Source organism: Cavia porcellus, unplaced genomic scaffold, assembly GCF_034190915.1.
Source record: "Cavia porcellus strain 051 isolate PalLab524CR breed Dunkin Hartley unplaced genomic scaffold, mCavPor4.1 scaffold_17, whole genome shotgun sequence".
NCBI classification, from domain to species: domain Eukaryota; kingdom Metazoa; phylum Chordata; class Mammalia; order Rodentia; family Caviidae; genus Cavia; species Cavia porcellus.
In genome coordinates, this window is record NW_026947500.1 from 73,378,836 (window position 1) to 73,403,307 (window position 24,472).

The 24,472-nt window shown below is 62.1% G+C and overlaps 1 protein-coding gene across 4 annotated transcripts in view; it reads right to left on the bottom strand.

The window, feature by feature from the left end:
- Nucleotides 1-24,472, bottom strand: part of Pip5k1c (phosphatidylinositol-4-phosphate 5-kinase type 1 gamma) — a 33,171-nt gene that overhangs the window by 6,039 nt on the left and 2,660 nt on the right. For 3 of the 4 annotated variants that reach the window (XM_003460824.5, XM_013144778.3, XM_013144771.3), the window contains exons 2-16: nt 11,899-11,930; nt 11,027-11,119; nt 10,440-10,570; nt 9,822-9,939; nt 8,090-8,242; nt 7,078-7,377; nt 6,331-6,536; nt 4,968-5,051; nt 4,765-4,813; nt 3,379-3,463; nt 2,965-3,126; nt 2,241-2,379; nt 2,080-2,112; nt 1,707-1,811; nt 45-168 (exon numbers count right to left, since the gene is read on the bottom strand). In XM_003460824.5, coding sequence (XP_003460872.5) covers nt 45-168; nt 1,707-1,811; nt 2,080-2,112; nt 2,241-2,379; nt 2,965-3,126; nt 3,379-3,463; nt 4,765-4,813; nt 4,968-5,051; nt 6,331-6,536; nt 7,078-7,377; nt 8,090-8,242; nt 9,822-9,939; nt 10,440-10,570; nt 11,027-11,119; nt 11,899-11,930 — 1,814 coding nt within the window. The remainder of the gene's footprint in view (nt 1-44; nt 169-1,706; nt 1,812-2,079; nt 2,113-2,240; nt 2,380-2,964; nt 3,127-3,378; nt 3,464-4,764; nt 4,814-4,967; nt 5,052-6,330; nt 6,537-7,077; nt 7,378-8,089; nt 8,243-9,821; nt 9,940-10,439; nt 10,571-11,026; nt 11,120-11,898; nt 11,931-24,472) is intronic. The other variant, XM_013144766.3, reaches the window with a different exon arrangement.

The window sequence follows — 24,472 nt, forward strand, 5'->3', positions numbered from 1 at the left end:
TGTGTGTGAGCATGTGGTGTGACTCCGGGGACCCGGGGACTTACAAAGTAGATGTCAGTGGCGGGCACGTCCTCCTCGTCCGAGGCCTGGCTGGCGGGCTCCGAGGCCTGGCTGGTGGTTTCTGCCTCCACCATAGATGCAGAGGCCCCTGCTGGGCAGGCGTCCACCCTGCAAATGCCGGGCCGATGTGGGATCCTGGGTGGCCGCGGACGACGCCTGGCTACCCAGGCCTGATCCCATTCACTCGGCTCCTTCCCGGACCTCGGGAAGCTCGGAAGGGCAAAGAAGACCCAGACAAAGCTGAGCCTGGCGATGAATGCCTGTTATTCCAGCACTTGGGGAAGCTGAGGCAGGAGGGTTCCAAGTTCAAGGTTGGGCAAACTAGTGACTTTAGGGTTCCCTGTCTCAGAATGAAAATAAGGGTTGGGGATGCAGCTCTATGAGGTAAATCACACACACAAAAACACCAGAACTAGAAAGTAAAGAATTTGATAACAGTGTGATTCAAGAACTACAAACATTTGACAAAAAACTAGTAAAAAAATAAAAGAGATTCCAGCAACCAAACAGCTGGATGCAACAATTGTGCAGAGAAACAGGGAATTCTTTTCCATACATCCCTGGACAGTTAAAAAAAAAATGGATTTTGGCCAGGCATGGCGGCACAGGCCTGTAAACTCATGAGGCTGAGGCAGGAGAATCACCATGATTTTGAAGCCAACTTGGGCTACATAGCAAGATCCTGTCTCAAAAACAAAAACAAACACAAAACAAAAGTCGACTTTATATTTGATTGGGAGACCTTTATTTTAACACATAGCACTGGGCTGGGGATGTAGCTCAGTGGCACAGAGCCTGCCTGGCAAGGGTGAGGGCCTGAGTCTGATTCCTGGTCCCTGTTTGGTGGCTGGTGTTTTACAGTACTGAGGACAGACCTCTAAAATAACAAATAACTGAGGAGCTCTAAAATTACACTCAAGGACTTCGGAGCTTGCCGGGCTACAGTTCAGCTCTTTGAATTTGTTTTTGGCAACAATATCTCACCAAGTTGCCCAGCCTGGCCTTAAACTTGTAGTCGTCCTGCCTCAGCCTCCTGAAAGGCTGGAATTAACAGGCACCCTGCAAAAATCCAGCTAAAACACAACAAAAAATGGGTCTGTTTGGACTCTCTTCATACCAAAGCTCATTAACATTGTAAACACTGAAAAGTTGTTTACAAAATTGCTTATGTTCATTATGTGTACATTTCTTTTTGGGAACTGAGGATTGAATTCAGGACCTCACACTTGCCAGGCAGGTGTATATCTAAAATTTAGCAATGAAATCTGGTTTAAAAAAAAATTTTGGGGTTGGGGATTTAGCTCAGTGGCATAAGCACTGGGTCATGAGTTTGATCTCCAGTACAAAAAATAAATAAAAATAAAAATAAACAATGTTTTAATTCAGAGATTAAAGATTTTGGGAGAACCAGTAGCCCAGGATCCGACCCCCTTGGAACTGAGGCCCTGAAGCCAGGCTGTGCTCTGCAGTGCCCTGCCCACTGCAGGTGCTGGGCAGCACCTTGGCCTCCACCCCGGCTCCAGGCCAGGACCCCCTACACAACCACCACAAATGTCCAGATGTCACCGTGTCCCGGGGGAGCAGAAACACCAGTGTGCAGAGCCACGGCCTGAGATGGGAGAAGCAGGTTACTGAGCCACACTCACCCCGCGTCCTCCTCCGTGGGGACCACGATCTCCACGTTGCACGCGGGCTCCACCTGCACCGTGATCTGCTGCAGGTCCTCTTCGGCGTGCGGTTCCTCCTGGGGCCTGAGGGCAACCAAACCGTGCCTCAGTTTCCCCCCTCCTCACCCCCAAGGGTGACGCAGAACTCTGAGTCCCAGGTCATTTCCAGCCCCAGTGGCAGTCCTGGTGCCTGGTAGAGAGAGGGACACGGCGGGCCCAGAGGTTCCATGCAGAACCCTGCCTGCCCCGGGAAAGGAGGGTCAGAAGAGCCTGACAGGAGGGCAGGCGCAAGGCGTGGGGTCTCTCAGCTGCGTAACAGCAGCAGGGCGAGGGCACTGGGCTGGGGTCTCACCGGCAGTCCTGTCCTGAGGACTGTGTGCGCCGCCTGCGGAGAGAAGGCACAGGGCAATCAGAGGAAGGACCCCGCCCAAGACCCACCCACCTGCTCGGAAGCCACGCCCACAGACCGGCCTGCTAGGGAAAGCCACGCCCCTGCCCACAGACCCCGCCCACCTGTACCGAGGCTGCTCTGAGGTCTCGGAGGGGGACCGCTCAGGGATGGAGAGGGAGGTGGATGACAGGGTCGTGGCTATGGAGGCCGTGGTAGCTTCTTCGAAGGAAGGTGGGGTGCAAGGCAGGAGGTCAGGTCGCCCTGTTGGGGGAGGCAACAGGCACCTCATGGAGCTGCCACCCTCCTGCCCCACACAGCCACCCAGCTGCTCAATTTTCTACAGGGCTGAGCCTAGGACCCCACCCTGGGCACCCTAACCGGAACCCAGATGCCCCACCTGCTTCCTGGCCTGGCCTTCCAAAGAGTAACAGCTTGACTGTTTTCCAGCATTGGATACTGATCATAGCGCCTCTGCATGGAGCCACAGCCCTGGCCTTTTTTGGTTTTTGAGACAAATCTCACTAACTTGCTTGGTTGCCCAGGCTGAGCTCAAACTTGTAACCCTCCAGGTTCATCCTCCAGGGTGCTGGGATGAATCTTCCCTCTTAGATAAGGGCTACCAGGAGCTTTGCGGGGACTGCACAGGGCCCTACAGGACCCACCAGTCTCCTGCCTGCCCTTCCCAGCTGTCTCCCAGCTCTGCCTGCGCCCCTGGGCCTTTGCACGGGCCATGTTCTCTGCCCAGGATGCTGTGGCTCACTCCATCCCTACGGCATCCCTGTCCTGGTTTTCTCACCACTGTCTACTCTGCAGGCCCTCGAAGTGCCCCTGTGGCTGGCCACTCACCTTCATCCTCCAACGTGGGGTAGCTGCGGGCCCCCCGCAGGTCATACTGTGCGTCCTCTCGCTCACTGGGGATCTGGCTGGCTGAGAGGGCTGCTGTGGGCCCCAGGGGCCTGACAGCCAGCAGGGCACTGCGCCCCTTCTTAGACGGTGAGGACTTCAGCGCTGTGAGGGAGGAGGGGGCGGTTGGTGCACTGCTATGGGCTGTGGAACCAGGCGGGGACTCAGCCTCTCTGGGCCTGGAGGCCTCAGCTGTAGCAGGGAGGTGAGTGGGCCTGGCCCCAGGCTGACCGCTGCCCAGAGGCAAGTGTCCCATTGCCCTGCCCTCGCTGGGGGGGGGGCACCCCTGCCTGCAGCAGGCCCCAAAGGCTCTGGGTTTCCTGTCCCCACCCCTGCCCCGGGGCTCCGGCGGCTCACAGGAGTTCTTCCGGAAGACCGTGTTGCTCATGAACTTGAAAAAACGCTCAGCGTAGAAGCTGGGGCGGTGGACAGAGACCGTGTCCTGCAGGAGAAGCAGCGGGACACAGGGAAAGAAGGCTGTTAGCTGCTGGGGACCAGGAGACGGCGGCTGGCAGACGTTGGGTTGGAGGCTTGGGGACCTTTCCACTATGAACCCGTGTGTATTTTTTTTTTTTCCTGGAACCAGGACTAAAGCCAAGGTCTCTGCACTGAGAGCCCTCCGCAGCCCTTTTTATTTTTAATTTTGAGACAAGACCTCACTAAGCTGCTAAACTGTGCTGGCTGAGCTTAAACCTGTGATCTTCCTGCTTCAGCCTCTCAAAGCGCTGCCCCCAGAGGCATTTTAACTTTTTTTTCTGGTACTGGGAATTGAACTCAGGACCTTGCACCTGGCCAGGGAGGTGCCTGTGCCGCTGAGTTATAGCCCCAACCCCACATTTTAATGTTTTGAACCTTGTGAATCAGCAAGTATTTGAGTGACCTACAACGGACTCTTAAATCACAGCTCAGCAAAGCCTGGCCCCTGACGTCTGCTTTGCAAATAAAGTTTTATTGGCACGCGGCCACACCCCTCCCTGAACAGCTGCTCTGGGTGCCCACAGGCAGAGCTGAGAAACACGGGAGTCCGGCAGGGGTCCCCCGGTGCCCAGGACATCAGGGGCTCCCAGGGCCCCAGCCAGTGGGTTTATGTAGAACAGGGCGACTGGAGAGGTCCCGCAGCCTGCACTAGGGGGCAGCCTGTGGGCAGGGGGCGCTCCCCTCTACAGCACCTCCACACATCCCCTGCTGGTTGCCACCTCTGTGTGTGTGGCACTGGAGCCTTTGCCCTCAGCTACATTCCCAACGGCTTTTTAAAACATTTTTGAGACAAGCTCTTAAGTTGCCCAGATGGGATTTGAACCTGTGATCTCCCTATCTCAGCCTCCCAGCGTGCTGCAGTCATCTCGATGCAGATACTAGATGCCTCTGCCTAGGTCCTTTGGGGGGGTGGGGTGGTTCCATTGTTGGATCTTGGATTCTACAGGCCACGGCCACACAGGCAATCCTCAGCACTTTAGTATGAATCAGTCTGAAGTACGGTGTGAGCTGCCAGACAAGACCCTTCCGTGGGGACTCAAGGAACCCCTGCAGGGCCGGCCAGGACGCCACAGTGCACCGTGTGCATTTCCGGGATAGTCTGACTCAGCTCAGTGCCCAGTGAGGGCCTAAGGCACCCTGAGCCCAGTGTGGGCCTCCCCTGGGGCAGGATCCCGATGCGGGGGCCGGTGCCAGTGCCTAGGAAGATGCTGTGCCTCTCTTGCATGGGGACCGATGCAGAGAAAGTCAAAGGGGGAGGACACGCACCCCGTCATGGACGAGCGCTTTCCAAGTGTGCTCGAGCTTCTTGATGAACCTGCCAAGAGAAGGACCCAAAGGTCAGCGGCCACCACCCCGGCTTCCCCCGCTGCGTGGGACTGCGCAGGCGCGTGGGAGCCCGACAAAGTGCACACTGCGCAGGCGCACCAGGAACCCGGCCGGGCGCGTGCAGCGCGAGCGCGGAGACGCACCTGTAGGACTGCAAGATGTCGATGATACCGATGTGCAGTAGCAGTCGCTCCCCACGCCCGTTCACGGCCGGGATCCCGCCCATCCTGGGAAGAGAGGTCAGCGTGGCTCAGTACTGCGGGGCTGGGGACACCTGGGCTCCAGGAGGCCACCTCTTCCATGGCAGCAGCTGTATGCAGCGACCGCTGAGCTTCGCGCATGCTCAGATCTGGAAGCTGCATGCAGCCCTGGAGTGGAGTCCCTGCCGCACAACTCCAGCATGCACGTGCACGGACACACGCCCACGCATGCGTGCACACATCTACACGCACATACATCTCAATGCGCGCAGGACACACACAGCCTGCACCCCAGGAACTGCTGCTAGGTGTCAGGCACGGGCTGGGTGTTCATCAACCAGCCGGACACGTGCCCACACCTGCTCCAGCCCAGGGCAGCCGGCGAGGCCATGCAAGGCGGCAGCCGCCCCGAAGCCGCCCCAGCTCCAGGGCTCCAGGCCGGGCCGCAGCAAGCAAACACACTCCACATCAGCTCACCAGGCTCACCGCTCCCCTCCGAGCCCCGCGCGGACCCTACGAACGCCAAGACAGACTGAGGTGGACGCTGCGCGGGCCTTTGCACTGGCTCCCGCCCCTGGCTCTAGTCGGGGCCCTGGTGGGTTCCCTTTCTGCCCTCAGGAGTGGCAGGGTCAGCTCTGGGCCTGTCCCCAGCTGGCTCTGCATCCTGACACTTCCCCCAACCTTGGAGCCCTTGCTCCCCCAGCTGGAAATGTAGGGATGCCACCTCTCCCTCCAGAGCCCCAACTTCCAGTGGCTTCCTGGGAGGGTCAGCGCAAAGTGACCAGTTGCTGCTAGGACAAGGGCGTGACCTTGACACTACCAGGGACCTCTGCCAATCTTACTCTTCCAAGGACAACCTGGTGATGGCTAGGCACCTGTGTGGCCGGCAGACTGCTCAGCACTCTGGTCTGGAGGACTCTGTGGGCGTCTCCCCCACTAGGCCCTGGGACACCCAGCCCAGGCAGCCGCCCAGTGTCTTGGGGGCACAGATCTGCCAGTCCCCTCCACCTGTGGAAGGTCTGCCTCGCCGCTGGGCTCGGCCACTTTCTCCCTGTTTACCACTTAATGCCCTCAGGGACCTCCGGTCACCCCGGGCAGAGGGGGCGTCTCGTGCACACAGATGGCCGGGGGCCTCCATCCACACGATGAGGTACCCTGCACGTGCCACTCCTGGGGGCCAAGGCCCCGTCACGTGCCCGCGTCCCCCGAATGACAGCCCCATGTTTGGGAGGCCACGGCCCCTCCCTATGTCATGATGAGGAATCTGGGTCCATCTCAGGACAGCCTGGCCCCTGGCCCCACCTACGTGTCGTCCGTGTCAATGGCCTCGCCACGTGCGGCCCCGCCCTGGATGGACTCCATGGCAGTGGAGTACAGCGCCTTCTGGCCCACGGGCCTCTTCTCGTCGGCCAGGCTCTGGGCACCCTCGGCCTGCCGCTCACGCTCCTGCTGGTCGATGTTGTGGACCCCAAGCAGCAGGCTGTAGTCCATGATCTTGAAGCTCTCCAGCACCTGGCGGGGCCAGGACAGTGGTCAGGGGCACCAGCTGGCCACCCCAGGCCTTGCTGCACACTGCGCCTGAGACCCCGTCCTGTGGCCGCACGGGGTCGCCTATCACCACCCCCAGTGGTCACTCAGCAGGTGGCCAGGCTGGGGACATCGGCCCTGGAATCTGGCACGTGGAATGCAACTCAGGGCCTCCGCCTGGCCCTTTCTCTTTGTGGAAACACTGTCTCCGTATGTCACGTTTTTCAGGCCGGGCTGTGAGTCGAGATTCTCCTGCCTCAGCCTCCCAGAGTGCTGGGATGACCGGCCTGCACCCCCAGGCCTGGCCCGTTCCTGCTTAATTACCCCTGCAGGTATCTGCTGGGAGTGGACACTCACGGTCAGCATGGGGCAGGCAGAGGCTTCTCCCGCTGGACAGGCGAAGAGACCGAGGCCCAGAGAGCCCACGTGGGACCAGCGGGGGGAATCCCAGGTCCGGGAGCCCCACAGGGTGGACCCCGGCAGGGAGCGGACAGCCAGCGGGGCGGGGGGCAGCCGCGGACCTCACCAGGCAGTCGCGCTGCAGCGTCTTGACCAGGGCGCCGAAGGTGTCCGCGTCGAGCAGCAGCCCCTCCGGCATGTCCTGCATGAAGTCCAGGTCCTTGTAGGTGGGCAGGCTCTTCTCCTTCTCCTTGCGGCTGGCCCGCCGCTTGTACGTGGAGCCCTTGAGGTCAAACTTGAGGTGCATCTTGACCACGCGCGGGAGCACGTTGTTCATCACCACCACCCGGATGTTCTTGCCGCCTGACTGCACGCAGTACAGCCCGTAGAACTTGGGCAGCAGCGTGCGCGGGTTCTGGTTCAGGTTCTGCAGGGGCAGCCGCTCGGTCAGCCGGGAACCTCGAGGGGACCTGGGTGGGCTGGCCCCGCTTCCCCTTTAGGGCTTGCTGGTCCGGCTCCCAAACACAGAAACATGGGGCTGGGGACCTTGATTGTTTTTTTAAAACCTTTTTGCATCACCAGGGATGAAACCCAGGGCCCTCACGCCCTGCCACATCCCGGTCTTTTTTATTTTGAGTTAGGATCTTGCTAACTTGGCTGAGTCTCACACGCTGGGCTTGAACTCGGCATCCTCCTGCCTCAGCCACCCAGAGTACTGGGGATGTGTACCACCCCCAGCCCCAGCACCCTTGACCCCTGATCTAGCTGGGGGGTGGGGCTAGGGTTCCGCCCTAAATATCCCAAAGGGGAAACTGAGTTACGGTCCATGCCAGATGGCCCAAGAGGGCTGCATGCCCGGGACCAGGACCAAAATGGAGGGGGCCTGTGACAAGGTCCCAGGTGTCCCCCGGAAACGTAGGGCGTGGGAGCCAGATGGATTGGCTCCTGCCCCTGGAGCTGGCGCTGTCCTCTCCCTGCCATGCGTGCTTGTAGGTTAACACATGCTGGCTGGCTTGGTTCCCCAACTGATTCCCCAGACCCAGTTTTCAAAAGTGGAGGGTACTGTCTGGGGCGGGGCCAGTCTCGTGGGCGGGCCCAGGCCTGGGGGCGGGGCCAGTCTTGTGGGCGGGGCCACACACCATGTAGTAGCCAGGCAGCAGCTTCTGCAGAAACTCGGCCTCCTTGTGCATCACCGTCTTGATGATGAACTCGTCGTCGCTGGTGACGTAGAAGAGGGAACCGCTGGCACCCGGATTCGAGAGTTCGATGAGCGGCTCGTTGCACAGCGAGTACTGGAGGGCAGGGACTGCGTGAGTGCCCCCCTGCACCCTGGCGTCTCCCCGTCCTCTCCACACCGGCACCGTATCCCCACCTCCCTCTGCAGCCGTGAAGCCACAGCCCCAGATCTGCCCAGGGAGCACGAGCAGAAACGGAGGAGCTGGGCTTGTGGGGGGGCTTCCTGCACAGGTGACCCTGGTGCACCTGCCTCTGCACCCTCTCCTTCCTTCCTATTTCCCACCTGGAACGATGATGCAATAGCTGGAATCCCAGGAGCCAACCTGGGCCACGAGGTGACTTTTGCAATGAAAAGCACATTCCGTGGACAGCAGAGAGACAGGCAGGAGCCGCACCTCGGGTGCATGGCCCTCTGGTCCCCCGCCCTGCACTCTGGCCCTGGCCTTCACCCTGATTTCTCCGTCCCCATTTTCTCTCCTGCTGACATTTACATCTCCCCTCTGCATCCAGGCCAACCTCCCCCCCTCGCCGGGGGAGGATGCTGAGGGCTGGGGAGATGCGGACAGGCTGGAGCTGTCACCAGGCCCCGCCATCTGTCCGCCCTTTCTCCGCCCACAGCCATGAGCCACAAATATCCACGGGAGAGGGAGAGGCCCAGGGAGGAAGGGGTGCCACCCAGCTGGGACTCCGTCCCTCAGCCCCGGGGAGCTCTGCCTTCTGCACATCCCCATCTGCCCCCGACCTGTGGACACCACTGCCATCAACAGGGCTGGGGAAGCAGGGAGGGGGTGGCGCACGCCTGTCATCCCAGGGCTCAGGAGGCCGAGGCAGGAGGATCTCTGGGCGTTCAAGCCCAGCCTGGGCTACGAAGTGAGTTCAAGGCCGGCCTGAACTGCACAGTGAGACCCTGATCAAAAGACAATGCTGGGGAGTCCCACCCCACCCCGACAGCCTGGACTCAGAGGCCTGGGGTCTCTGTACCCCAAAGCCAGGCGTCACACACTGGGTGTATGTCCCCTGCTCTGCCTGGTGAGAGGCACTGCGGTTGGGAGATGGGACTCAGCCTGGGCGGGGTGCCCTGGGGTCAGCTGTCACTTGTGGTGGAAGAGAAGAACGTGGGTGACCCTGAGCCCCAGACGAGCCAAACTCAGGCCTGCCAAGCGCAGGAGGCAGCTGCATGGCACCGGGTGACCCTCTCCACCCGGGCGTGCTCAGCGCCGGCCCCAGCTCCACGCTCCTGGGAGGAAGCCGGTGTGGGGGTGGCCGTCCAGAGACCACAGGGACCTTGGTCTCCCTCCTCTATGGTGGAGGTGGTGACCGGTAAGGGATGCTGCCCTGACGGGAAGGGCTGGCCACAAGCTCAGGGCAGCATAACCCACCGTGGAGTAAACCATGACCTCAAACCCGCCTTCCTCTCTCGTGGGCGCACTGTGTGTGGGGATGGCCTCAAACTCGCAGGACCCTCCTGCCTCAGCCTCCTAACTGCTGGGATTACAGGTGAGCACTGCCACACCCAACTTTTCTTCTGTGTGGTGCAAGGGACCGACCCCAGGGACTTTGCACCAAAGCCCCTCTCTGTGCTCTGAGTTTTGCCTGGAGCCTGGCTGCGGCCGGGCTGCGCTGCCCTGTGCTCACCAGGTAATCGTCTGGCCGGATCCCAAAGAGCTCCCGGAAGTAACGAAAGGCGACTGGTGCGTAGGTCTTGAACCGAAAATCCTGGAAGTGGTGGGCAGGGGTGAGGTTGCTGCCTTCACTGTGGAAGAGGACGCAGGGGGATGGTGAGGGACAGTGGCTTTCTGGGGGTCCCTCTCCCCATCTGGCCCATTATTTCCAAAAGTGACACGGGGCTCCTTCTGGGACACTGGGGATGCCCAGCTAGGTGTGGTCATCTGGAGACCACTCTCTGCCACGGGAGACGTTAGCAGAGCAGAAACAATGTGTGCTGTTTCCTGGCTGGAATGCAGACGTGATGGCTGGAGCACAGACCACCACCCAGAACTGCTGGTTACAAAAGCTGCACATTAGCAACGGCGGTGACGCCCGACCCTAACACCAGGGGCCACCTGACCAGCCCTGGGTCACCTGGGGGTATTTTCACGCGAGATAAAAGCGAATGGCCACCTCTTCTCGCTCCTGTGTCTAACAGTGGCTTTTACATGGGGCGCCTCTGTCTCAGGCGCCATGATCAGAGGGGAGGGAGGCCGCTCCTCGCCAGCAGCCCCCTCGCTGCCGGAGGGCGCAAGCCAGGCCCACCTGGGGAAGAAGATGCTCTCCACCACGTAGAAGTCCTGCATGAGCACATCGCGCTCCGGCTTGGAGCTCAGGTTGCCCACGGTGTAGCCGATGCCCAGCTGGATGGCGCCCTTCAGGGTGGACGATGTGGTCTGCAGGGACACATGGGGACGTCAAGCCCTGGGATCCTTCGTGCTCTGGGAGAGGGTTGATGGCCAGCTGCACCTGGGCCACCTGACCCCGCAGGCCTCTGTGGCCCCAGGCACAGAGGGGACCCGCCCTAGCGGCCAGGAAGGGGCCACCCATCCTGACCCACTCTCCTTCCTTGGAGACGGAACCCAGGGCCTGTGGGTCCAGTACCATTTTTATTTAGACACAGGGGCTCACCAAGTTCCTCAGTTGCCCGGGCTGGGCTTGAACTTGTGATCCTCCTGCCTCAGCCTCCCAGAGGGCTGGATGACAGGCGCACACCAAGCTGCTAAGCAGCTCAGGCCAGGGTGGGGACGGTGGCCGTGGGCCAGGTCTGAGGTGCCCAGAGCAGGGCCCCTGCCTGGTTCTGTGGTGGGGGTGTCCCGCCCCACCCTGCCCACGGGGCCGAGCCCAGGGACCTTTTTATAGGTGGTCTCGCCGGACGCGTCCACACCTCGGTGTCCCAGCCTCTTCCCATGGCCTGGGCCGGGCTGTCCAGTCACTGACGGGGCCTGGGGACAAGGAAGCCAGAAGCGTGAGGGCCTGAGGGACCGGGCAGGGCCTGATGACCGCCCTGGTCGCCCACGGGGACGAGGGGTGAGGGGCCCAGAGAAGGGACCCTGGTGAGGCCCTGCAGGCCTTGCTGCTCCCCGAGGGTGTCCCCCAGCTGCAACGGGCTGTCATTGGTGGACAACAGTGGACCCTCAATATGACCGACATGGCCAGACTGTGTCTCTCTGTACCCAGCCTGCCGTGTGACCCTTGGGGACCCCGGTTCACCCCCCACGTCTACCAAACGCCCATGTTTACCACCAGGTGGCCGATGCCTGGGTGGCCTCAGGGGCCCTGTCCCCATCTTGGCCCCTCCTAGGCGGGCTCTGGTGCGGCCTCTGCGGCGGCCACCAGGGGGCAGGCAGGCTCCTCACATACCTGCCTGCCGGCTCCCACCACACGGTGGGGCGGGGGCTTCGCAGACGTGGGGTGCTCAGAAGCACGTGTGGGCAGGGGGTGTCCATGGGAGAGGGGCAGGCTTGGGAGGCCAAGGCTACTCCAGCTCCTCTGGGACTCGGGAGCCTGGCTGTGCCCAGGGACCCACCCTGTCCAGCAGGGCTGCCAGCCCCCCAGCACCCCCAGTGCATGCCTCCCCTACCGCCCCCAGGTCCACCCTGCCTGCCCACTGGCAGAGGCCTGTCCTACCCCCAGTCCTCTTCCCAAGGCTGCCCTCCACCAATTCCCAGCCCAGGCGGGTCAGGCAGGGACCCCAGCTCTGTACCCCACTTTGGAAACTCACCTCTGCTAGGGCCACCTTCTTCTGAGCCAGGCCTGAGGGGAACAGGAGGAGAGATTTCAGCCCAAGGATGACCCTGCTGGCCGCCATGCCGTCCGGGTCACCGGAGGCCCTGCCTGACCCTGCCCCGCTCACACATGGACTTGTTCCCTGGCCGAGGGCCGGGGACCCCTGGAAAAGGCCAGGAGCAGCAGGTAGCGGCCACCACGCAGGGAGTGGCCACCACGCAGGCCCCATCTCCAGGTCACCTGTGTGGACACAGCCCGGCACCCGGGGACGGGGAGGAGCCTGGTGTGGGGTGTGGTCACTGGGCTCCGACGGCCCAATGCCGGGGTTGCGGGGAGTCCCTGACAGGTGGGGAGGCCTTGAGTGCAGCCCCAACCCCTCGACCCCATGACACTGCCCAGACTCGGTCCCGGGCCCAGCTCTCCCCACCAGGGGGATGTGGGAGCAGGCATGGAGGCCAGGGGTCCTGCTCTGTCCCCAAGTCTCCGATGGCGGCTGAGGCTGTGACCACAGACCCTGAGGGGCCCCAGCACTGAAGGCACAGGCCGAGGAGCCCCCCAGGAGGAGTGGCCCTGGCCCATGCAACGAGGAAGGGCGGGCAAGGGAGCTCGGGCAGGTGGGGGGCCGCCCCTGGAGACCCCGTGCTGTGCCCTTAGACCACGCAGTGACCCGCCCTGGAGACGGCCCTGGGGCCTCTGCGCCGAGCCTCACCCCAGCCCCTTCTGCTGTCTGTCTTGACATAAGCGCTCGCTAAGGTGCCGGGGCTGGGCGGGTTAGGGTTAGGGTTAGGGCCTCAGCCTCCCACAGTGCTGGGATCGCGGTGAGCACCACTGCACGGGGCTTCCCGGCTCTCGGGGAAGCAGGCTGTCCCTCAGGGCTGGTGGTGCTAACTGTCCTCTCGTTTTGTCCCTGAGGGCCACCGAGGGGAGGGGACCTGACCACGGTCACAGGCTGGGTCCCGGGCTGGGCTGGGCTGCAGACAGGCCTAGACAAGGGGCTCCTGCCTCGGGGCCAGGGGAGCCACTGCAGACCCGGGAGGCTGAGCAGGGAGATGGCACGTTAAAGCCCCGCCTGGGCCCCTCAGGGACCCCCTGTCCCCAAAGTAAGAAAGGGGGGGAGGAAGAACAGAAGCCAAGCGGCCACCAGATGCTGGGGAGGGGCCAGGATGGCTTTCGGGTCAGCCACCTGCCCACTCCTCTCTGAGACGCCCAGGCTGGCCTTGCAACCCCCCGCCTCAGCCTCCTGTACCCAGGAAAGGCAGGCCCACAGTGAGCTCGAACCTCTGGCTTCCCGGTGGGGAGAGGGGAGGTCCGCTCCGTGGAGCCCCAGGCTGGGGTCCCCTACGGCAGCAGCCCTGGTCCTCCCCCACTCAGGGCCAGGGTCGGGCCGGGGCCAGCGGGCAGTTGGTGGCCCAGGTCCCCGGACGGTGGCCACCCAGCCGTCATGTCCAGGGGACCCGGGGGCCAGGAGGACGGAGGGGACGGGGGTGAAGCAGGCCAGAGCTGCAGCTGCCAGGCGCCCGCCCAGTCTGGAAGTGAGTGAGCCATTATCTCCCTAGCGAGAGCTGCTGCCCCGTTTTCCAGGAAATTAAGTTTAAAAATAGTGAGGGAGGAAGAGAGGCAGCCCTGCCTCCTCCCGCTGTGCCCGTCACAGCCTGCGTCACCAGCAGGGCGGGCCAAGGGCCCCGGCCTCCTGGGTTTTGGGGAGAAGCTGCCCTCTCCCCTTCCTCTCTCCCGGCCCCGCCCCCTTCTACCCTTTCCTGCATGGGACCTCCCAGGCCCAGTTCCAGTCCAGCAGCTGAACGCGCCTCTCAACTGTTTCCTGATCCCTGCGGGGACCTCTCCCCCTGAGGCCACGGCCTCTTGCCCTCTGCCTTCCCTGCCCTGTTAAAGCCACCCTGTCCCGGTTTATCTTGGTGGCCACTCTTGAGCTTTTGTTGACTGACTGACTGATGGATGGTCAGAACAGACCTCCACAACAGACTTCCATGGGAGCTGCTGCTTCACACTGTGGGATGTGGAAACCAAGGCACACTCCCCGCCCACGCCTCCCAAAGATGTTGCCAGAGAAGGCAGAGCACTGTGGACTTGGCAGTCAATCCAGAATCAGACGGGAGGAACAGCAAGACGGGAGGAAGAGCTCGGGGTCAGGCCAGGCCAGCCCCTGAGACCTCGTGGCCACAGCGGCTGCACCATGGACCCTGCAATGAGGAAGCCAGCAGCAGCCCAGGAAGTGAGCTGTCGGTGGGCGGCGGGCAGGCGAGGTCAGCCCCTCCTTCCCTACTCCCTCTGCTGCACCACAACCTCCGCTATGAGCCCCCAAGAGCCAGGCTCCGCCCTGCCCCAGGGCCTTTGCACAAACTGCCTTCTCCACCTGCAGCAACTTCCCGTACAAAGGGTCTGCTCTACTGTTTACCCAAAACCCAACTGCATTGTCACCCCTCAGACTGGCCTTCCAAAGTGGCGCCCCGTCCCTGTCCCTTCGCCCTGCCTTGGACCCACACTACCCTCCAGGGCAGGCACACAGGTTAGGCACAAAAGAGGAAGTCATTCAAGGCCAGAGAAACAGGAGCCTCTGGCTGGTGTGAGAGACACAGGGAGCCCACACCCAGGGCTGGACTAGGCCTGGACTCTGACCAGCAGGCACCCAGGCCAGGACAGGGCTGCGGGGCCAGGCAATGACCCACTCACTACCTTGGTGTGGTGACCCGGAGCACCGGATGACGCCAGCTGCCTGGGAGCAGGCCTGGGGGACCAGAGGCCTCTGGAGACCTGGCAGGGGCCGGACCAGGAGGGGCTCCGCACACAGGCACAGAGCTGGGGTCCCCCGTGAGAGCCGCTTCTGCTTAACCCCAAGAGGGCAGTGGGTGTGGTGGTGCACACCGGTGTCTCCAGCGCCCTGAGGCTGACGCAGGAGGATCCCATGTTGGAGCCCAGCTTAGACAACGAGCGATTTACAGAGACCCCACCTCAAAGCAGAATGGCTGGGGTGCAGCTCAGTGCCAAGACTCTAGGCTCCAACCCCAGCATCGCAACAGGAAAACAGGGGTTCATGGGGCCAGCTGAAGGTGACCCGGCCTTTCAGGTATGGGATTTGGGCCGATCCTCTAGAGAGGGGCTGGCGGGGCCAGTGTGTGAGCTCAGCACCTGCACGTGGGAGGCCGGCAGCCCCGGGGCCGCTCCGGACACTCGAGCCACGCAGTCCGGCGGCTGGTGCCAGTCGAGACCCCTAGGCCCGCCCGGTGTACCCCTCCTGGGATGACAGCACTGCAGAGCAGGCTGGGCTGTGACAGAGGAGAGGTCTGTGAGGGGACAGCTCTCACTGCTCTGCACAGGGACACACAGCCCGGGCTCCAGGGACTGGAAACGCGGGGACCGGGGACACCAGGGACAGGAAGTGGCCTCGGGGGAGCCACCAGGTGACTGCCTCGGGGACTTGCGCAGGGCTGAGGGACGCTCTGGAACTGAACAGTGGTCACAGCTGCACCATCCCGAGACCTTACTAAAGACCGACTCGCACACCTTAAAAAAGTGGGCTTCATTCGGTGTCAGTTTTGGGGAGATCCACCTGCCTCAGCCTCTGACAGAGGCCAGGGACGTGGCGATGCTGGGGAGCTGTGCCTCGGGGCTCTCTGCTCCTGACCAGACACGGAGGTGCAGAGTTTGGGGGTCTCCGGGCATCCCCAGAGCCCCTAACCCCTAACCCAGGGCTGCAGCCAACCTCACCAGGACCCTGTGACAAGTGCCAAATCCCCCGCACAGCACCGGCAGCGCCAGCACATGGGGTCACACGGAGGCCCCTCTCAGATGCCGTGACAACACTCCCGGGTCCTGGGTCTCAGCCCAGCCCCGCCAGGTGCTACCACCAGGGTCCCCAGAGGGGAAACTGAGGCTCAAGGCCGTCAAGGGACTTAGGCACTGTGAATTAGGCCACGGCCCGCCTGGCTTAGCTGTATTCCTAGACCAGCCCTAGCCAGGCTCGCCCTCAGGTGACCTCGTAGGCCTCTGGGTCCCCTGCTGGCCGCAGGATGTTTGCTTAAACTGAGTCACCTTTAAAACCCCTGGGGTTTGGAGCAAAACCTGAGTTTCTTGAAAAACAAGCAGATCTGGACATAAAAGGACGGAGTCACCGGCTGCCTGGCCCCACATGGTCACCTCTTCCGCCTGGGCCCCAACCTGGCCGACCCAGGGGCATGGCGGGCACCCACGCCAGCCTCGGGGGAACCTAATGATCACCTTCCGTGCCGCCATCGGGCCCGAGTCAGGAGGAGACAGCTGAGTTATGAGTGATGCAAAGTCAAGGGGCCAGAGGACCGGGTGCCAAGCCGGTGTGGTGGCGCACACCTGTCATCCCAGCACTCGGGAGGCTGAGGCGGGAGGCTCACCAAGAGTTCGAGGCCAGCCTGGGCTATTCAGCAAGACCCCGTCTCAAAACGATGTGAAGGCCCTGGGTTCCATCCTCAGTGCAGCAGAGAAAGGGCAGGGGAGGAAGACAGACAGACAGATAGACAAACCAAGACAGACAGACAGACGGAGACAGTGTCTGCTGTGGTTTCTCTCTAGATGTCCCCCTGCCTCTCAGGTGGGTGCCCAGGGCTTGCAGAGCTCAGGGTTGTGACACTAGGATCCCCTGATGCGTTTGTGACGTGGGGAGATGGGGGGTCGCTAAGGGCCCGGCCTGTGCACACGGCGCTCTGCAGGCCCTCCGGGGACCCCTGACTGCGAACTGCAACCTCCACAAACCGGGGAGAAGCTAAAGCTCCCCTCGTGGGACTTCTGGACGGCACCGGGTCCCAGCAGTCACAGGTCAGAAGGGGTGGCCAGGCCCCTCCCCAGGGTTGCCCTGGGCCGACTCTGACCTGTCCAAGCAGACGAGCCTCTCCGGTTAGCAGGGACGGGGCACTAAGGTCACCCACACCCGCTGCTCCTGCTCCCGGCCTGCGGAGAGCCGATGGCCCCAGCTGCACACAGGCGGAAATGAAGGACTCTCCCCTGGAGTCTCACAGACTTGTGTCCCCGGGTTAAGACAGCCAGGGTCAAAGAGGCCGAGGAGTTAATGCTCCCAAGATGGTGTTAAAAAGTAACCGGGTAAGCAGGCCCGTCAGCCCGGCACTCGGGAGGCTGAGGCAGGAGGATCCCTGTGAGGTCAGCCTGAGCTACACGGTCAGCTCAGTGTCAGCCTGAACTGTATAATAAAGCCCTGGCTCAAAGAAAGAAGAAAAAAAAGAACTGTTTTAAACTGAGCCTGGTGGCGCTGCCTGGAATCCAGCACTCTGGGAGGCTGAGGTGGGCGGATCACAGGTTCGAGCTCAGCCTGGGCAACTTCGCAATTAGACAGGGCCGGAGCCATGCGATCCCAGGGGAGCCCTCACTCCCGGGGAAACTGAGGCCCTCACTCCCAGCGGGAGAAGCCGGGGCGGGACAGCTGTCCCCTGTCACTCGGCGTGGCCTTCGCCCCAGGGACTGGTCTCCGTGACCTGTGTCCATGCTTTCCCAGGCGCCTGGGGCTCTGCAGCGGCTGGGCGGCCCTGAGGTCACCAGATGGAGGCGGCCCTGGGCATCTCCATTCCTCTCCTCAAGGACAGAGGTCCTGCGGGGCCACCAGCCAAGCATGGCTCTGGGGCACAGGGACAGCCTGGCCAGGCCCGGGCTCGGGCCGCAAGGGAAGGGCCGTGGTGGAGGAGGCCGAGGTTCCCCCAGTGGACAAGGCCGGGGGGACTCTGCCCCCCCCAGCTCTGAGCCCCACCTGGGCCTCCCGCGCCCACCCCCCTCGTGCCTTGGGCCCCGATTGTCATACAGAGATGATACAGGCGGCACTTGTCATCCTGACACCCGGGAGGCCGAGGGGGGGGACTGTAAGTTAGAACTCAGCCTGAACCCCAGCGACTCGGCGAGAACTTGGTTCCAAAGAAAAAATAAAAAAGAGCTAGGGACGGAGCTCAGGGGGCAAATTTGGGGGCTCCAGCCTCACTTCTGAAAAAAAAATAGAAGAAAGAAAAATAAAGGGGGTACTGGGGCGGGGCTTGTTTACCCCAGGGCCAAGCCCAGCTCAAGCCTGCAGGCCGGGGGTAGTGGCCGCCCCAGCAGCGGGAGGCCCAGGCAGGAAGGCCCCCAGCGGAGGCCCAGGCAAGAAGGCCCCCAGGAGTCTGAAGTCAGCCAGCGCTGCCCAGGCAGGGGCCCCCCACAGTACCGGCCCAGCACAGCGCGAGCCACTCTGGAGAAAGCCCCCAGTGAAGGCCCTGGCAACCAAAGGCCCCACAAACACATGCACCCCACAGTGTCATCTCCTCTAGCGGTATAGCAAGGCTCTGGTGCCTGGCTCTGTGTTTAAGAGCTGCCGGAGCTGGTTCCCAGTGTGCCCTGCTATGAGCTGTGAGGGTGGAGTCCACCTGGCTGTGGACGCCCAGGCCGGGGCTTTGCACACGCTATAGGAGCCCATATGTGGAGAGGCCCAGTGCCAGGCTCTCACGCCTCCCCTCTGTCCCAGGGACAAGGAGACGTTTCACAGAGGAGAAAAGGAGACACCGAGGCCACCACAGCGGCCCCGTGGGCAGCAGGTGGGCCTCCCAACGGGACACAGCAGCAGTCAGCGAGTGGCTCCTGAAGCTCAGTCCTTGGCAGCACTGGCCTGAGGGTCCCTGGTCAGGATGATGCTGAGCCCAGCTCAGAGAGTGGGGCCAGATCTGGACACCGGAACTGAGCGAGACCCTGGGCTCCTCCTGTGCCCTAAAGAACGCTTGCCAGACAGGTGACCAGATGGACTGTGCCTGCGGGCCCTCTCCCTGCTCCTGCCACCCCCCAATGTGCCGCCCAGCCCTGCCCCAGGGCCTTTGCACAGCCCTTCCTCTGCCCAAAGCACCCTCCCAGTTATTTGGGTCCGGGTCAAATGTCACCTCCTCGGGGCGGCCCCTGCCGCTCTGTCCCTTGTTCATCACCTCTGCTTCCCCACACCCTTTATCTGACACGGCCGGACCTCAGAGACCAGGACTGTGAGTCCAAGTCCAGGTCCCAGCACAGAAAGCCTGGGCTGGGGCCACAGTGGGGGTGGCTCACAAGCCCGAGGGTGCAAATAAACTGCTTTTTGGCCTAAACCACCCTCTGCCACGGCCAGCCATCTGTCACCTGCAGGGTACAGTGGCCGAGCTGACATCACAGGAAGGATGATGGGACCTCAGCCACTGCCCTGCTGCCCTGTGAGAAAGGTGCACAGATTACTATGTCACAGAGCTGGAGACTGAGGCCCAGAGAGACGAGGTCACAGCAAAACTGGGGGCACCAGGACCTGATTCCAGGTCCAGTCACTACTGTGTGGACGAACCAGACAGTGAGAAGCGATCAGTGGGGCTTGGAGCCAGTGCAAAGGTCCTGAGGCAGAGGGCAGAGCCAGTACAAAGGTCTTGGGGCAGGTTGGTGCCTGGAATGGGGCAGCAGTTAGGAGGCTGTGTGGTTGTGGGACATGAGCCAGGGGGAGGGTGTGCAGACGGAGGCGGGCCAGGTGCTACGGCTGTGCCCTGCTGTGCCCCCCGCCTGGCACTAGGGCTATGATGGGGTCCACTGCCACCCCTCTTCCCCACTCCCACCCTGGCACCTCCTTCCATCTAGAGTGGGTGGGGCCTCTTTCCCTGCCTTGAAAGTGGGCGGGCCTAGAGTCCTGCTCTGGCCAATAGGATGAGGTGTGGGTGATGGGTCGGGGAGGATAGCAGGTTCACCCCAGCAGGGAACAGAACTGACCCGGCCTGGAGCACGGTGCACACCTGTAATCCCAGCCATTTGAGAGGCTGAGGCAGGAGGATCTCAAGTTTGAGCCCAACCCTGGCAACCTAATAAGATTCTATCTCAAAATGAAATTTTAGAGAAAGCGTGTGGCTGTGGCTCCGGGCAGGCAGCCGCCTGGCAGCGCAAGGCCCTGGCTCCCTCCCTGGTGCCACAAAACAACTCGGAAAGAATCAGAGCCCCAGCATTACTAACACCTCCTCTCAGCCCCTTCTAGAACCTTCCTGCATATGAGTCAACGTGGGGGAAAGACACTGTTTGAGAACAGTGGTGACCACGGGAGCTACAGCAGCAGAACCCACAGGCCCCACAGCACGCTCAGGTGGAGCCCGCCCCGGACCCCGGCACGCAGGAGGCTGGGACAGGAGAATCTTAAGCTCAAGGCCTGGGGTGGAGGGAGGGGACAGAGAGAGTGTCCCCAAGACCCAGTCACCGCAAGCAAGGGAAGCATCTCGTCCACACGGAGCCCTGGACACCGGTGTTCCCGGCAGCAGTAGCCACAGCACTCGGGAAGGGACAAGCAATCTAAGCATCTAGGAACACACACGGCGAGGTTGGCCCACACACCAGAATACTACTCAGCCCAGAAAAGGAGCCCGGCTGTAACAGGAGCCACGGCGCAGAAGGACCCTGGAGATGCCACGGAGGACACAAAGTGTGGGCTCCACGGCCAGGAGACGCCCAGGACGTGACCTCTGGAGACAGGAAGTGGACATAGGTGTCAACTGCTCACAGGGACGAGGCTGGTTTGGGGTGACAAGTAACGGGGTGCTCTTAGCCCTGGAATTAGAGCCCCAGTACACAGCTCTGAATGGTGAATCAGGAGGTGCAGCGGGGGCCTGGGAATTCTCACTCAGCTGGGCCCGCTTACTGGACCCTCGGGGACATGGCGGGGGACCCTGGGGCCGGCAGTGCTTCCTTCCACCCGGCTGTGCGTGATGCCTCATATGGGGAAAGGAAAGGAAATCAGAGCTGCGGGGAGCGGCCTGGGCGGCCCCGACCTCAGCCCTCTTCCCCTCCGTCCCTTCCTGGGACGACACCGTCCTGTCCCTGTCCCTCCCCCACAACTCCCCGGAGTAAACAGGAAGCCCTGCAGGGACACCAGGAGTTTTCAAAATCCCGAGGCCAAGCTGGGCGTGGTGGCGCCTGCCTGTGATCCCAGCACTCGGGAGGCCGAGGCAGGAGGATCTCTTCCGAGTTCGAGACCAGCCTGGGCTACAAAAGTGAGCTCAAGGCCGGCCTGAACTGCACAGCGAGACCCTGCCTCAAAAGATAAAAAAAAAAAAGTCCACAGGCTGAGACGCAGCAAAGGTGAGCCCTGAAGCCACCACCGAGGTCCCGGGGCGAAGCTCCTGGGCACAGCCTGCTGCGGCCGGCGGGTCAGGACCCCGGGGACAGGGGACAGGGTCCAGGGAGAGGCATTCGGCCCAGCAAGACGCCAGCGTCCATTGTGAGCCCTGCAGGTGGGGCCGCAGTGTCGTGTGTGTGTGTGTGTGTGTGTGTGTGTGTGTGTGTGTGTGTAGGGGGTGTCGGGTGGAACCCTGGGCCTCCGCCACAGAGCGACCCTCACAACTTTCCTGTTTCACTCTGGAGAAGACACGGTCTCACCGAGCTGTCCAGGCCGGCCTGGAACTTGCGATCCTCCTGCCTCAGCCTCCTGGGTAACTGGGTGACAGGGAGCCCCACCCGGGGGAGGAGCCTGGGCAGCCTGGGAGGGCAGCGCCCCGCTGGGCGGGCATGGGTGGCCCTGGGCTCCACCTCCAGCTCGGACACCACCCAGCGCCCAGCCGTGCGCCACTGGGTCCCTGGGCACAGCCAGAGGGCGGGCGGCCCCAGGGCAGACAGGGAGGCGGTGAGTCCTGCCTGGGCGCACCTGATGCGGGGTCTCCCAGAGAAACGCTGGGCAGCAGGGCTGAGTACGGTCAGCCGACACCGACGGAGCCGGGATTTCCTCCAGGCTCACGCTGCATTTTACTCCTCTCTCTCCAGCACGCTGGACCTGAACCCAGGGCCTCCCTGGCAAGCCACACCTCGGCCCCTCTTCTCAGAGACAGGGTCTCCTCAGGCAGCTGACCTGCCCAGGGTGGGCTTGAACTGGAGACCGTCCTGCCTCAGCCTCTCAGAGCACTGAGACCACAGCTGTGCACCGCCACACCCGGCTTGCATTGCAGCAGATTTACAGGGCGGACGGCAGCAGGTGGGGTGCAGCCCGGTAGGGGGTGCGGGCTCCACCACGGCATCCTGAGATAAACAGGACACACAGCGAGCCCAGCCCCGTCCCCGCCTCACTGAGATAGAGACAGAGACCACGCCAGCCGGGGTTCCGTTTCTTAGCGCCCCCCGCCCCAGGTCACCTGTGCGGCTCCGGAGCCGGCCGAGGGAATCGGGAGGCTGGGGCCTGCAGCCAAGGGCAGCAGGACGCCCCGGAGGCAGAGCGACTGTTTCCCAACTCAGACAGAATCGCGGGCAGCTGAGAAGAGCCCCATCCGCCACCCCACGACCACCGCCTCCTGCCCAAGGCTTGGTCCCCTCGGCTCCTCCCCGCAGGAACAAACTTCCCGGAAAAACAAAGAAGCATTAAAGCTGGGCCTGGTGGTGTTCGCCTGTAATCCCAGCACACAGGAGGCTGAGGCAGGAGGATCGCTGTCAACTCAAGGCCAGCCTGAACTGCACAGTGAGACTCTTGTTTTTTCTTGTTTAAAAAAAAAAGGAAACCGGACCAGCCCCGGGTGGTGGGACACACAGGCCACAGCAGCACTCGGCGAGGCTGGGGCAGGAGGGTCACAAGCTCCAGCTCAATGTAGGAAACTGATTGACTCAGTGAGACCCTGTATTTAAAAGAACTGAAGATGGGCTCACTGGGAAGGCCGCGTCCCGGCTCTGACAGCTACGCAAGCACCGGGAGGGCCCAGCAATCCTCGGAGGCCAGCTGTGGGGTGCACACAGGTGGGGGCCCCTCGGGCTACTCCCAAGGTCACGCATCTCCGCACCCCTTTCCTGAATCCTCAGCAGGGTCCTCACAGCTCTAGGGACACCACTGTCACAAGGCCGCCGGCAGGCCTGAGAACCTCCATGGCCCTCCTGAGCCTCAGTTTCCCCATCTGTAAACACCCGGGTCCCACAGATTCCTGGGGACCAGCCAGACTGGTCGCTGCCTGAGGGGTTCTTAGGAAGCTGCTGGTCTCGTCTTGCGGAAAAAAAAGGACATCACCTGCTCGGAGTCACACAGGGCCCGAGACACTACTCACTGCTGCCAGGCACCTGGGCACACACTCAGGCGCCAGCTGGTGCCTCTGCCCCGCGGGCCACACCCTCTGCTCCATGCAACCTCAGATGGGCCACGGACCGGGCTTATCCTACCCCAGGGCCTTTGCACAGGTTGCTGCCGCTGCTGATAATATTCAAGCCACAGACACAACTTCCTCGCTCACCTTGCCAGCCCTGCTCCCTCAGTGACACTGTGACAGCCCATTTCATTTTTGCTCTGTCTCGCCTTGTCTTTTTCCCCAGAACTGGGACACAGCACAGGGTCTCTGCCCTCAGTTTCAGCCCCAGACATTTTTTTAGTCGTATTTTGACCTTAGGAAGTTGCCCAGGCTGGGCTTGAACTCTCCATCCTCCTGCCTCAGCCTCCCAGAATGCTGGGATGGCAGGCGGCCCCCACACCCGGCTCTGCTCTCCTCTCTGCACTGACCGCTGCCCAGAGCAGTTTTACTCAGGGCCCAGTAAACGCTTCCCGAGTGGGATGGACGTGAACTCTTCCAGCCCCCGCTTGGCTCTGGATTCAGCAGCAGGTCGCCAAGGACCGCATGCCAGTGCATGGGCACGGCCGCGTGCTGATAAAACTTTATTGACAAAAAACTTCATTAACAACAACAAAAAAAAACTTTATTGACAAAAAGTGGCACCAACACTAGACACAGGGCAGCCACCATGGGCCACCCCCGGATCCCCAGCCTCCTCCCTCACCTGTTAACTCACAGCTCCCAGGGGGCAATGAGTCCCGAGATTCCCCGGTGCCATCCATGTCTCCCAGCACCCCGGGCGCCGAGGCAGGACGGCACCACATTTGGGCCCAGCCTGGGCAACTTAGCCAGGCCCTGTCTTAAAATAAAACCCCGCAGGGCTGAGGATGCAGCTCGGCGGGAAGGCCCTGGGTTCCAGCCCGGGCGCTGCAGAAAAAAGTGACTCAGCCCTGGGCGGCCAGGTGGCTCTGCCTGCCCTGACATCATCCTTGGACCGTGTTCCCAGCACCTGCTGTGTGCCGGGCACCTGTCGTGTGCTGGGCTGTGCCAGTGCTGGGGACGCCGCACATGGTCCCAGCCCCCCGCACTCTCGGAGGGAAAGGGGGAGAGGGGTCAGGAAACACAGCAAAGCCATCTAGGTCGACGAGTGCTACAGTCACAAAAAGCAGGAGGGTGTCACAAGACAGGAAAGGAGACTATCTTACCACAAGGTCAGTGAGGGCTCAGTACAAGGAGAAATCCGAGTTAAACTTTGAAGGAACTAAAAAAGTAATTGACAGATTCAGAAAAATAGCCATCCAGGTGTCTGCCACTGCCGTGCAAAGGTCCTGGGGCGGGCCGGAACAGCCAGTGGGAGGAGGGGAGACAGGAAGGGGCTGGAAAGCTGTGCAGGGCTCTGCAGGTTGCAGGAGGACTTGGGCTTTGGCTCCAGGGAGGTGGGAGCCCTGGAGGGCTGAGGGCGGAGGAGAGACCAGACCCCAGCCAGTTCCTAACTGGATCCTTCCAGAATGAGTGTGCTGGTCCAAGCAAGCTAGGGATGAAGGAGCTAGACCA